The sequence below is a fragment of the Nycticebus coucang genome, chromosome 13 (genome assembly GCF_027406575.1).
Source record: "Nycticebus coucang isolate mNycCou1 chromosome 13, mNycCou1.pri, whole genome shotgun sequence".
NCBI lineage: Eukaryota > Metazoa > Chordata > Mammalia > Primates > Lorisidae > Nycticebus > Nycticebus coucang.
This window is the reverse complement of record NC_069792.1, coordinates 102,343,679-102,358,628: the sequence shown is the minus strand read 5'-3', so window position 1 is coordinate 102,358,628 and position 14,950 is coordinate 102,343,679. Positions and strand designations below refer to the sequence as shown.

At 46.1% G+C, this 14,950-nt stretch overlaps 1 protein-coding gene across 1 annotated transcript in view; it reads right to left on the bottom strand.

The window, feature by feature from the left end:
• Positions 1-14,700, bottom strand: part of SPATC1 (spermatogenesis and centriole associated 1) — a 30,767-nt gene extending 16,067 nt beyond the window's left edge. The window contains exon 1 of the mRNA XM_053558323.1: positions 14,490-14,700. Coding sequence (XP_053414298.1) covers positions 14,490-14,700 — 211 coding nt within the window. The remainder of the gene's footprint in view (positions 1-14,489) is intronic.
• Positions 14,701-14,950: the final 250 nt, after the last annotated feature.

Genomic DNA, 14,950 nt, shown 5'->3' with positions numbered 1-14,950 from the left:
CTGCAGCACCTTCTAAGTATGTGGACCGACACTGCTCCATTGTCCACACCACAGCTACACTGCCTGGATTACCCAAGGAGCCTTCTAACTGGTCTCCTGATGCTGGTCATGCCCCTCAAGCAGAGTCCTTGGTCAAGATCCCCACCAGCCCACTATCTCTTTCTGAGTGCCAGGTCATTCAAGGCTTCCAATGATCTGGCCCATGATTGTCTCCTGCGTATTCCCTCTGCTTCAGCGCCTTGGGCTTCCTTGTTGGTCCTCAAATGCTCCAGGCAGACTCTTGCCTCTGCCCTGTGTTGGGTGTTCTGCCTGCCAGAACACTATTCCAGTGTGTTTGGCTGGCTCCACACTTCCACCTACCCCTTCATCTGTGACCTCCCAGTAAGATCTTCCATCTAAAGTCACCAGCTTCCTGCCCCTCAGCTGCTCCTTCCCCTTCTCCTGGACTTCCCCCCCTCAGTGCTATTACTCTCTAAGATACTGTAGTTTTACTTATTGTCTTATCTTCCTCCACTAGAATAAAAGCTCCATGAAGGCAAGGGCTTTTTTTTTTTTTTTTTGGTTTTTGGCCAGGGCTAGGTTTGAACCCGCCACTTCTGGCATATGGGATCGGCGCCCTACTCCTTGAGCCACAGGCGCCGCCCGGCAAGGGCTTGTTTGCTGCTGTTTTCCCAGTGCCTAGAATGGTGAGCATTTGGGCCACAGAAAGTGTTCAATAAATACAAATAAAATGAATGTGTGTCTGAGCAGAGATGAAACTCGGTACTAAAAAACATGGTCAGGATGGAAACTGAAGTCTATGTGACTCGAGTTGTGCTCCTAAACACAAACAGGTTAATCTGAGCACAGAAGGAAGTGTTCACAGAGTGACCTCATAAACTGTGACCATTGAGACAGCCATATGAGATATTCAAAATTCAGTCAGATACCATTTTACTATCAGAAAGAGTCATGTTGCCTTCAGAATGCAAAGAGTGCCAAGTCCATCAGGATCCACAGAAATTGATTATATTTCTATACACTTGCAATAAGCTATCTAAACATGAAATTGAGAAAAAAAATTATAATAGCATCAGAAAGAGGGTGGCGCCTGTGGCTCAGTGGGTGGGGCGCCGGCCCTATATATCGAGGGTGGCGGGTTCAAACCCGGCCCCAGCCAAATTGCAACAAAATTATAGCTGGGCATTGTGGCGAGCACCTGTAGTCCCAGCTACTCAGGAGGCTGAGGCAAGAGAATCTCCTAAGCCCAGGATTTGGAAGTTGCTGTGAGATGTGTGATGCGATGGCATTCTACTGAGGGTGATGGAGTGAGACTGTTTCTATAAAAAAAAAAAAAAAAAAAAAGCATCAGAAAGAATCAGGCATTTAGGAATAAATTTTACAAAAGAAACACAAAACTTATATTCTGTAAACCACAAACATTGTGAAAGAAATTAAAGATATAAATAAATGGGAAAACAATTCATCTTTATGGATTGGAAGACTATTGTAAAGATAGCAATACTTCCCAAATTGATGTATAGGTTCAGTGTAATCTCTATCAGAATCCCAGATGGCTTCTTTGTAGAAATTGACAAGCTGACCCCAAAACCCGAATGGCCAAAGCACAACTGAAAAAGAAGAAAAGTGGAGGACTCACTTCTGGATTTCAAAATTTATACAAAGTTACAGTAATCTGAGTGGCACTGGCATAAGGAAAGACATATAGATCATTGGAATAGGATTAGGAGTCCAGAAATTAATCCATGGGTCCATGGTCAACTGATTTTTGGCAACGGTGCCATGACAATTAAATGGCGAAAAATAATCCTTTCAACCAATGGTTCTGGGACAACTAGATATCTACGTCCAAAAGAATGTAGTCAGACCCCTGTCTCACACCATATACAAAAGTTGAATCAAAATATAAGAGCTAAACATATAAAACTCTCAGAGAAATACATAGATGTGAATCTGTATGACCTTGAATTTGGCAATGGATTCTCACATACTTGTACAACACTAAAGCTTGAGCAGCAAGAAAAACAAATAAGTTGGACTTCATCAAAATTTACAACTTCTATGTTTAAAAAAAGTATTATCTCCTGTTCTTCAAGATGTTTTCTGTTATTCCACCTTGCATTTTCTTTTCTTTTATTCTTTCCTTCTTTTTTCCTCTTTCCTTTTTTCTTCTTGTTTCTCCCTGCTTGCTCTTTATCCTTCTCCTCCTTTTGGCCTCATACCAAGAGGCCTAAACTCTGAAGGTAATTTGAAGCAAAGGAAGAAGTAAGAAGAAAAAAGGAGCATGAGGAGGTGAATAAGAAGAAAGCACACATGAGGAGGAACCAACAGGAAAATTCAGGCACCATGAAGAACCAAAACAGAGCAACTCCTCCAAAAGGCCAAGAGGCAGCTTTTACAGAAGACTCCTCCTATAAAGAATTAATGGATTTGACAGAAAGGGAATTTAAAATATGGATGATTAAGACAATAAAGGGAATGGATGAGAAAATGGAAAGACAGAACCAAAAGTCAGATGAGAGATATGCAGGATATAGTAGAATATAGAAAGGATATGGCAGAGACAATTAGGGAAGGTAAAGATGCAGTAGAAAGTATCAAAAATAGGTTAGGCCATGGAGAAGAGAGAATCTCAGAGATAGAGGATAAAGTGTTGGAGTTAGTTACAGAGGCAGAAAAGAAGAGAGAGAAAGTGGAGCAGGCACTTAGAGCACTACAAGATGCCATGAAGTGTTCAAACATACAGATAACAGGAATCCCTGAAGGAGAAGATTGTCCCAAAAGTATGGAAGCTCTACTGGAGACTATCATAAATGAAAACATCCCAAGTTTTACTAAAGATCCTGACACATTCCTTTCAGATGGATAGCAAACCCCAGGTCATCTCAACTCTAACAGAGCTTCTCCAAGACACATTGTAATGAACCTGTCTAAAGTCAAGATGAAAGAAAAAATTCTGCAAGCAGCCAGGAGTAAGCACCAACTGACCTACAGAGGTACAGCCATTAGGATGACAGCAGACTTTTTAACTGAAATCTTCAAGCCAGAAGAGCATGGTCATCCACCTTCAACATTCTTTTTTTTTTTTTTTTTTTTTTGTAGAGACAGAGTCTCACTCTATTATCCTAGGTAGAGTGCCATGGAGTCACACAGCTCACAGCAACCTCCAACTCCTGGGCTTAGGCGATTCTCTTGCTTCAGCCTCCCGAGTAGCTGGGACTACAGGCTCTGTCCCTCCTGAGTAGCTGGGACAACACCTGACTATTTTATTTTTTGTTGTTGCAGTTTGGCCAGGGCTGGGTTTGAACCTGCCACCATTGGTACATGGGGCCAGTGCTCTACCCACTGAACCACAGGCACTGCCCACCTTCAACATTCTTAAACAAAACCATTTTCAGCCCAGCATTCTATATCCTGCTAAACTAAACTTCAAAATTGATGGAGAAATCAAATCTTTTGCAGATATACAAGCACTGAGGAAATCTGCCACAAGACCAGCGCTAGAGGAAATAATTAGGCATATTCTCAATACTGAACACCACAATGGACCACCAGCAAAGTAAACACCTAGAAGCCAAAGGCCAAAACTTAGCTTCCACAATGGCACAAAGGATAAACCTACAAAACAGATGTTCTCATAACAAGATGAATATAATTCTACCACACTTATCAATACTCTCAATAAATGTTAATGGATTGAATTCCCCACTGAAGAGGCATAGGTTGGCTGAATGGATAAAAAAAACATAAGCCATCATATGCTGTCTCCACGAGACACACCTAGCCCTGAAGGACAAACTCAGGATTAAGGATGGAAAACAGGATTTCAAGCAAATGGAAATCAGAAGAAAGGAGGGGTTGCAATCTCATTCTCAGATACAAGCAGATTCAAAGCAACTATAGTTAATAAAGATGAAGATGGACATTCATTCTGGTCAAGAAGACATCTCAATTTTAAATATTTATGCACCTAACTTAAATGCTCCAACATTTATGAAACAGACCTTGAGGGGTCTGAGTGATATGATATCCCATAACACCATGATTCTGGGGACTTTAACATCCCTCTGACAGAATTGGACAGATCTTCTAAACAGAGACTAAACAAAGATACAAAGGACTTAAATGTGACCCTAGAACAAATGGGATTAATAGACATATACAGAACACACCATCCCAAACCAAAAGAATAATATACTTTTTTTCTTATAAGCCCATGGCATATACTCCAAAATAGATCACATTCTGGGATACAAATCACACTTCAGCAAAATTAAAGAAATAGAAATTATACCATGTCTTTTCTCAGACCTCAAGGCTATAAAGGTGGAGCTCAACTCCAACAAAAATATTCATTCCCACACAAAGTCTTGGAAACTATTTTCTTTTCTTTTTTTTTTCCTTGCCCACACCCCCTCCCTCCTTCTATGTCTGGTCTCCCCTTCCCCCATGCCCCACCATGTCATTAATTATCATTAATTGTCCTCATATCAATGTGAACGTTACTTTCTTTGCATTATTATTATTGATTGCCTAATATTTCAATGCAGCAATCGTCTGATTTCTTTTCTTAATGTATTTATTGTCATTCGTTCTTTACGAGATTTTTGTTTCTAGTCCTTATCTTAAACATTGTTATTTTTATTAAATTTTAAGCCTTTTTAATTCTGTGAAGCCAAAAGTGCATACCTAATAAACACATGTATATGTAAAAAAATTTTTTTAAAAAGTCTTGGAAACTAAACAACCTTATGCTGAATGATTGTTGGGTTCAAAAAGAGATAACAGAGGAAATTGTTAATTTCCTCAAACATAACAACAATGAAGACACAAGTTACCAAAACCTGTGGGATACAGCAAAAGCATTCCTGAGCGGAAAATTTATTGCACTAGATGCATACATTTGAAAAACAGAAAGTGAGTACATCAACATACTTACAAACCATCTTTTGGAATTGGAAAAAGAAGAACAGTCTAACCCTAAACCCAGCAGAAGAAAAGAAAAAAACAACATTAAATCAGAGATTAATGAAATTGAAAACAAAAAAATTATTCAGAAAATTAATGAAACAAAAAGTTGTTTTTTTGAAAAAATAAATAAAATAGATAAACCTTTGGCCAGACTAACTGAAACAGAAAAGTAAAATCTGTAGTAACCTCAATCAGAAACATAAAGGGGAAATAAAAACGGATGCCACAGAGATACAAGAGATTATCTTTGAATAATATAAGAAATTCTACACCCAGAAATTTGATAATGTAGAGGAAATGAACCAGTACTTGGAATCACAGTCTCCCTAGACTTAGTCAAGAAGAAATAAATCCACTGAACAGACCAATTTAAAGCACTGAGATCAAAGAGACAACACAAATTTTCCCACCCCCTACCCCCAAAATATGCCCTGGTCCAGATGGTTTCACACCAGAATTCCATCAAACCTTCAAAGAAGAGCTTATACCCATACTGCAGAAATTGTTCCAAAAAATTGAGAAGTAATGAATCTCCCCCAACACATTCACTGGGGGAAAGAATCCATATTGAACAAATGGTGCTGGGAGAACTGGATAACCACATGTAAAAAACTAAAACTGGACCCACACCTTTCTCCACTCACTAATATTGATGGATAAAATATCTAAATCTGGGTGGCACCTGTGGCTCAGTTAGCAGGGCACTGGCCCCATATACCAAGGGTGCCGGGTTCAAACCCCACCCCAGCCAAACTGCAACAAAAAAATAGCTGGGCATTGTGGCAGGTGCCTGTCGTTCCAGCTACTTGGGAGGCTGAGGCAAGAGAATCGCCTAAGCCCAAGAGCTGGAGCTTGCTGCAAGCTGTGATGCCACAGCACTCTAACAAGGGCAGCAAAATGAAACTCTGTCTCTAAAAAGAAAAAATCTAAATAAAGCATAAAAATCCTCCAAGAAAGTGTGGGGAAAGGAGACAACAACCAAAGCAAATAGATAACGATCAGAATGGGAAAAGATATTTTCCCATCAGAATGGGAAAAGATATCATGAATGGCACAAAAGCTGGATAACTAGGATCTACAGAGAACTCAAATTAAGCAACACAAAAAGAGCTAACAGGCTCAGTGCCTGTGGCTCAAGCAGCTAAGGTGCCAGCCACATACACCTGAGCTGGCAGGTTCGAATCCAGCCTGGGCCCGCCAAACAATAATGACAGCTGCAACCAAAAAATAGCCGGGCATTGTGGCAGGTGCCTGTAGTCCCAGCTAATGTTTAGCTAACAAACATATGAAAAAATGCTCATCATCCCTAATTATCAGAGGACTGCAAATCAAAACCACCCTGAGATAGCACCTAACCCCAGTGAGAATGGCCCACATCACAAAATCTCAAAACTGCAGATGTTGGCATGGATGTGTAGAGAAGGGAATACATTTACACTGCTGGTAGGACCGCAAACTAATACAACCTTTTTGGAAGGAAGTATGCAGAATCCTCAAAGAATTCAAACTAGACCTTCCATTTGATCCTGCAATCCCATTACTGGGCATCTATCCAGAAGAAAAAAATCATTTTATTGTAAGGACATTTGCACTAGACTGTTTATTGCTGCTCCATTTACATTTGCCAAATTGTGGAAATGGAAATTAGGAAACAACCTAAATGCTCACCAATCCAGGAATAGATTAACAAACTGTGGTATATATATACCATGGAATACTATTCAGCCACAAAAACATGGTGACTTTACATCTTTTGTATTAACCTGGATGGAGTTGAAACACATTCTTCTTAGTAAAGCATCACAAGAATGGAGAAGTAAGAATCCAATGTACTCAATTCTGATAAGAGAACAACTGATGCTAGTACATGGTGGGGGCTGGAGGGTGGGGAAATGGGGGAGTGGAGAGAGGGAAAGAGGAAGGAAGATGGGGGGCTCATGCTGTAACACATGGGGTGGGATACAATTATAAGGGGGACTTTATCTAATAAATGCAAGCAGCGTAACCTGGTTCTTTGTACCCTTGATGAATCTCCAACAACAACAACAAAAATAAGACTGTATGTTGGAAAGATAAAAGTGGTTAGGAGCTGAACTCCACGAAACAAATAAATAAATATATAAACACTACCAATAAAGTGAAAAAACAGCCACGATAATGAGAGAAAATATTTGCAAGTCACATATTTGATAAGGGATTGTACACAAAGAACTCTTAAAAATAATAGTAGCCCAGTTTAAAAATGGACAAAGGATCTGAATAGATATTTCTCAAAGAAGATATACAAATGGAAAATAAGTACATAAAAAGAGGCTCAACATCATTAGTCTTCAGGGAAATGCCAATAAAAACCACAATGTAATACCACTCCATATCTAATTTTAAAAAAGATGATAACTGTTGGCAAGAACTTGGAGAAATTGGAACCTCATACATTGCTGGTGGGAATGTAAAACGGAGCAGTTGGTTTGGAAAACAATCTGGGAGGTCCTCCAACCTTGCATATATATCAATCACACCTGCATATATATCCAAGAGAAATGAGAGCACAGATGCACAAAATTTGCACACGAATGTTCGTAGCAGCATTATTCATAATAGCCCAAAGCAGGAAACGACCCAAACGTCCGTTAACCGATAATGAACAAAATGGGGTATATCCATACTATTGGACATTATTAGCCATAACAAATTCAGTTGTTTGTTATATCAGACAATTAAAGTTTTTTTTTAAAGCAAAGTTTCTAGCCTTACAGTGCAGTCTTCGATGTTTTAAACTCTTTTAACTCTTGAGTTCCTCCCAGACCTGCTGCTCCTAATCTTCCCACCGCCAGGCCAGATCTTTGGAGTCAGTCCCTCCTTTCCCGCCTTCCACCCATGGCAGGAAATCCTGCCAGTCCGGGTGCCCAGCGCTGTTCCTCTGGGCTGCAGCGGCCACCACAGCGGCACCCACGACCTGCAGCCCCTCGGCCCTCCAAGGGGCTCGGCCGCGAAAGGGAGGCGGGGCAGCTGGGGAACCCAGGGCACTGGCTCTTGCGGAGCCTCGGGACCTGCAGGGACTACCGACCCGCTACGCACCTCAGGATAGAAGGGGAAGACCACATGGGCGGAGCCAGAGCACCGCGTGGGGCGCGTATGGGGGCGGGGCCAGCGCTCCGGGGGCGCGGCACTGGTGGACAGAGTCGAGCATTTGGGCGGGAAGCCGAGGACCCAGAGGAAGTACTGGGAGGAGAGACCCTCGAGTGGAGGTGGCTGTCTAGGGCAGGGTTCTGACGACGGAGGCGGGGTGCGAGGAGAGGGAGGCGCGTGGAGAGAGCAGAGGTGGGGTGGGAGGATTGTGATGCGTGGCTGGGGGAGGTCCTGAGCGGGGCGGGTCGTGAGTGGCGTCGAAGGCGGAGGGGTCTTCGGGGCGGGGCCTAGGGCCGGGAGGGGTCGGAGGTCGCGAGGCACGTGGGGAGGCCCCCGGATGGCGGCGGCTCCCCTGACGGCAGAGCGCGGCCGGGGCGGGAGCAGCCTCCCGTCTGTCCGGGTGTCTCACGGCGACGCCGCCCCCAGACGGCCGGTGCCACCCGTGCCCTGACCCCGCGTGGAGCAGCTGGTCCTCAGCGTCAACACCTTAGGGCCTTGTACGCTCGACCCGGGGGTTTCCCGCCCCGCGACCGGCTCTGACCCCTCGGACGGCTGCGGCCCGTTGTCCCTGGGGCCTCACTCCCCGCGCTGGCCAAGCCGAACCTCTCTTGCCTGACGTTTCCCAGCCAACAAGGTTTGGCAGCGGGCAGCGCTTTGAGGCCAGGCGGTCCCTCTGACAGCACAGAGTCCTCTCGGCCGGCTGGTGTCCGGCCACCCGGAGCTCCCGCACTCCGGGCCCTCTCCCCACCTGACTGCCCCCTGAGTCGGCCTCCTCTCCGCGGTGCGGGCTGGGGAGCGGCACTTTGCCGCGCCTCCGCGAAGCTCTGCCCGCGCGCCCCCCGCCCTGCGTGCCTCCCACCTCTGCTCCTGTGCGCCCCCGCCCGAGCCTCCCCACCCTGCTCTTATGCGCCCCCGCCCCTGCGCCGCCCCACCCCTGCACCTGCGCCCCCTGCCTCTGCCCCTGCAACCTTTCCACCTCCGCTCCTGTGCGCCCCCGCCCCCCACCTCTGCCGCTGCACGCCCCCGCCCCTGCACCTCTCCACCTCTGCCTCTGAACACCCGGCCCCAGGCTGGCAGATACTGCGGGGCCAGCCTGAGGTTGGCAGCCACCGCCTCTGTAAATCCTATGAGATGGTTAGTGCACCAGGTTGCACTCCCAGTTCCTCCTCCATTTCACTCGACTTCAGACCCTCCCCACTTAATCCTTGCTTTCAGAGAGGGACACTTTTACAGAGAAAATTGAAGCCATCAGTTTGGAGTACCCTCGGCTGCCCAGCGCCTGACATTCACACATTTCCCTTTCCTTCTTCCCTTCCAGGATAGTGAAAAAGAGGCCCTTCCTTCTGTGAAGGGCACTGCCCCATAAAGTACTCCACTTCTGCACATTTTCAGTCTTTCCTGGCCCCTTCCTATCACATATAAACAAACTCCGGTCTCTTTCATCTTGAAAAGAAGCTCTGAACTCCATGTCTCTCTTGAACTGCTGTCCTCTGCCTGTCCACTCACGCCCCCTGCCCCCAAAGCCAAACTTCTTGAATTAAGCGACACCACCATCTCTTCCCTCCGTTTTCTCACTCTTTACCACACTCTGGTCAGCCTTTCCCATCTACAGTTGTTTGGAAATCACTATAACCAAAGTCACGAAGGCCAAGCCATTGTTCACCTAAAGGCTCTGGACATTTTTAGTACTTTTCTTGCTTGATTTCTTGGCAGCTTTTACCTTGTTTACACTGTTCCTTTTTGAGGTTTCCCTTACCTCTCTGGACGCTTCTTTGCCAACTTCTCTACCTGTCTTCACTCAGGACTTGTCCTCTGCCTCTTCTTAGTACATTTTTTTCCAAATGGTCTCACCCAACTCCCCCTTCTGCACACTGGAGCTTGAATTATCAAAACTCTCGAATTTTTTCTCTTTAGTCCTAACCTCTCATCTGACTCTCAGGCTCATTGTGCCACTGCTTCTTGGACATTCCATGTGGATATCATATGGATATCTTAAAATAAGTTTGTCCAAAATACAACTAATTTTCTTCCTCCAAACTGCCTTTCCTTCTCCCAGACTCACCTCTAACATTTGCAGGGCTGAGGGCAAGCACACAAATGGAGGGCCACGTACCATGCGTCAGAGTGGATAGAAGTTACCACTATAGCTGTTAAGTTACATTTTCCTTTTCTTTTTTTAGAGAAGAGACCAGGTCTCACCCTATCATCCAAGCCAGTGTGCAGTGGCATCATCGTAGCTCACTGCAGCCTTAAAATCCTGAGCTCAAGAGATCTTCCTGCCTCAGCCTCCTGAGTAGCTGGGACTGCAAGTACATGCTACCACACCTGGCTAATTTTTGTATTTTTTGTAGAAATGGGTCTCACTATGTTGCCAAACCTGGTCTTGCACTTCTCACCTGAAGTGATCCTCCCATCTCAACCTTTCAAGTGCTAGCATTACAGGCCTGAACCACCATGCCTGGTCTCATTCTGTTTTCTTACTCTGACAAATAAACCTTTTACTAATCTAGAAGGTCAGATTTGAATTCAGAATTTTTTTTTTTTTTTTTTTTTTTGGCCGGGGCTGGGTTTGAATCTGCCATCTCCGGCATATGGGCAGCACCCTACTCCTTTGAGCCACAGGCACCGCCCTGAATTTAGAATTCTTATATTTTAGAGCTCTGTGCCAGGATATGGGAGTTTGGGAAGAGATAGCCCCTTAACACTACCCCTCCTTCTGCACCTTTGTTCTTCTGGGCTTAGTCCTGCACTGTGAGGGGCCTGCTGCTCACGCCTGTGAGCATGTTTGGCCCATGAGTCCAAGCTGTGCTCATATCTCTGAAGTACTTCTTGATAATACCCAAATTGAGAATAAGAGCCTGACTCTATGAAGGGCAGTTGCAAGGATTGGGGAGGCAGGCAAGGTGAAGAAATTGCCAGAGAAAGATTCCTTGAGGCAGCTACAGGGATCTGCCTTGGCTGGGCCTGGGGATAATGAGTGCTGCGATCTCCTCGCCACCTCATCTGGGAAAACAGATGCGTTCTGGATGCTTTCTTTGTCATCGCTCACATCCAAGCAACTAGGGTTTCCATTTTCTTACCAAATAACTTAAATGGATGTCTTTCCACCTGTAGTTCATGCCATCATCTCCCACCTGGATGACTGCAACAGCCTCAGTCTAACCCATCTCCCTGCCTCAGTCTTGTCTCCTTCCACTCCATTTCCCCCACAGTAGCTGGAATGATGTTTCTGACGTGAAAGCATGGTTAACACCTGTTAGAAACCACAGTCCAAGCTTCTTAGTGTGTCATTAGCAGTCACTGGTGAGCTGACCTCTGCTGACCCCCTCGCTGCAGTGTTTACCTCTGTCTGGCCCCCAACACATGTAAACATACCACACACGCATACCACATACACTCGCATAAACATCACCCTCACACTTGCAATATCAGCTCGGACACCCACACAACACACACATTCCTACATACCATACACACACATACATGCATATGCTATCACACACAGAACACACAGCCATGTGCACACATTCCTTCACACATCACACCCTCTCACACATACTCATTCTCCACACACACACACACACATGAACTCCACACAAACTCACATGCCCAATACACAATCCACACACACACATCACACTACACACTTATACACCACACATACTCTCACGCTACATTCATACACGTGTTCGCACATACCCCCATACCTCCACACACCACACCACACACAGCGTCTGGGCTTTAACTGCGCTGATTTCTCATTCCTTCAGTCCCCAGGGCCTAGGGCCAGGCCTGGATACCAGTCGCCCCTTTTAGCAATGCTTCTTCCTCCTTCACAACTAGCTAACTAGGCTCACCTCCTCCAGAAAGCCTTTCCTAACCCCCAAAGCTTGATCCTCTGGGAGCTGGAAGATCTGAAGTGGTCCAAGGATGCCCTTGAGAATCAAACCTAAGGCTGTGCATGGTGGCTCACGCCTGTAGTCCCAGCACTGTGGGAGGCCGAGGCGGGTGGATTGTCTGAGCTCAGAGGTTCAAGACCAGTATGAGCAGCAGTGAGCCAGAGTGAGACCCCGTCTCTACTAACAACATCAAAAACAGCCAGCACCGCCAGAGGAAGAAGAAAATCAACAAAAAAGGAGTACTTCAAACAAAGAAGAATGAACAAGCAAACTGAAATTAAAAAAAAAAAAAAATCAAACCTAAGAGGTGAAGGCTTGACTGGTTAGCCTGGGAGTAGGAAAACCAGAGCCTAGCTTCTTAAACCGTGAGATTTCTTAAATGTTTTACCTGCTCAACATGTGTCACCCTGTCTGTTGTCTCAGTGTCATTAGAGGTATAATATTTATTTATTTATTTTGTAAAGACAGAGTCTCACTCTATTGCATCACACAGCTCACAGCAACCTCCAACTCCTAGGCTTAGGCGATTCTCTTGCCTCAGCCTCTCGAGTAGCTGGGACTACAGGTGCCCTCCACAACACCCGGCTATTTTTTGTTGCAGTTTGGCTGGGGCTGGGTTTGAAACCACCACCCTTGGTATATGGGGCCGGCGCCCTACACACTGAGCCACAGGTGCCACCAGAGGTATAATATTTAAAACCAGGGAAGCCTGTGTGATCCATAGGGGAAATGGTGTAGCCAGCCCTACACCACTTTCAGGTTGGATGGCAGGGAACCAGTGGGTAGGAAGTAGGGAAGTAAAACGGCAGTGGGGTGAGTATACACACAGGCCTGAGGGGCTTTAGTGTCCTGCTGGAAAGTCCCAAGTTCTTCTAAATGTGTCTAGTTTCTAGTGAATTAAGTTCCAATGCTTGTTGTGCCCATAGGATCTTCTGAGGGGATCTTCACTTCTAGTAAGTAGAGTGTTGAAGCCACACAGTGGGCTGGCTGGGGGCAGGGTCCAGAACCTGAACCCAAAGCCTGGTTACAGCAGTGATTAAGATGAACCAGAGAGGTGGATGACCCAATTTAGGAACTCAGAGGGGTATGAAGGAGAGTTATCAGTCTCGAATGCCATATAGAGATGGAGAAGGACACAGCACCTAGGAAGCTACCTGTGACCTCAGTAAACAGCAGCTTCGGGATCAATTGCCATGCTCTAGAGCAGGGGTCGTCAAATTGCAGCCCATGGGCCACATGAGGCGGTGTGATTGTATTTGTTCCCATTTTGTTTTTTAACTTCAAAATAAGATATGTGCAGTGTGCATAGGAATTTGTTCATAGTTTTTTTAAAACTATAGTCCAGCCCTCCAATGGTTTGAGGGACAGTGAATTGGCCCCCTGTTTAGAAAGTTTGAGGACGCCTGCTCTAGAGTCTTAAATAGGCAGAGATCAGAAAGAGCAAAGTCATCCTCTGAGGGAAGGAGGAAGGTTTCATGACTGATGGTGTATAGAGGGGAGGGCCAAGAAGGAAGGTCAGGTTGCTGCAGGTTTTGAGCGAGGGTTCTGAGCACACAAGGAGAAGTTCATCTGGGATGGGAGGGAACATAGCCTTCTCCAGGTCAGGAAGGACATTGTAATGCAGGTAAGTGGATGTAACAACCACTAGCATTTCTTTACCTGCTCTTGCCCTTGGTAACCTTAACTAATATACCAAGTCAGCCACAGATCCCTATAGCCAAACCCTGGGACTTCTCTGCCCCCAGAAATTCTCCCTCTGATAACCTCCCTTCTGACCACTCTCTGCCATAGCTTTCCATTCCTTCAGAGCCTCCCTGTTCCTGTCACCACACTCAGGTGTGCAGCCTCTGACCTCCCAGCCTGCGTGCCCTCCTACCCTCAGTCTCCATACTCTAGGCTTAACCCACAGATCACCACTTCAGTATTTCTGAAAACACCTGCAATTTCTTTGTCCATTCTTCTGCCTCACTCTGTAAATCTCTAGCCCCAGGGCTTCTGACTCACATTAACAATTCCCAAACCTTAAGCTTCAGTCTTAGTTTCTCTCTTCAGCTTCTAGACTTAGGGTGTCAGTTGCCTACTAGCTGTTTCCAACTGGAAAGTAAGTAGGGAGAAAGATGGGGTGCTAAAAGCCAGGGATGGGGGTCTGGGGTGGGGAGGCTGAGGATTAGTGACACATTGGACCCAGTAGGGAAGCACATTTGGATTCCAGAGCTGAGAAATTCTCAGTCTTTGGAGCTGTTTGGAAGTTCAGTTCGGGAAAGAGTGTGGGTAGGGACGTCTATCATCAGGTAAATGAGATGGGGGCTAGTTTTGCCCTTTCATCCTGATGGTCCTGTGTCCTCACCCTCCTCTTACCTGGTGGGACCAGTGTCCTAAAAGTTTGTTACTATCTGTGCAATCCCTTCATGACTTCTTGACCCCAGCACGCAGTCTGTCCTCTCTGGCGCAGCCTCACCCTTCCCTCCCCACTCTCCGTGGCCCCAGGACTCTTACTCTGGTGTGAAGGAGCACCTGCCGCTGCATCGCTAAGCCCATTGGTGAATCCACTGATGCCAAGGCCACCTGCCTGAGTCTTGATTGCAGACTTGAGCTCGTGATTCTCTCGAATGAGCCGCACCAGCTTCTTCAGTTCCTCATTTTCCCGCACCAGCTTCTCTATCTGTTGCCGAAGCCCCTCATAATTGGCAAGTAGAGACATGCCCCGGGGCAGCGGGTCCGGTGCGGCCCACGGGAGGGCACTGCACCTGGAGGTTGCCCAGGGCCCCGGGCCTTGCCCGGGCTGAAGGAGGGCACAGAGTCTGCAAGGCTAGCCAAGTGGGCCCTGGGTATTGTGAGGTCAGAGATTGTGCCCTCCTCTTTGCTCTCTCTGCTCTAACAGGCTCATCTCTCCGTGCCTGCAGGAGTGTGCATAGGCCTTACCTCAGCCTAAAAGGCCTTGATTCCTTCTC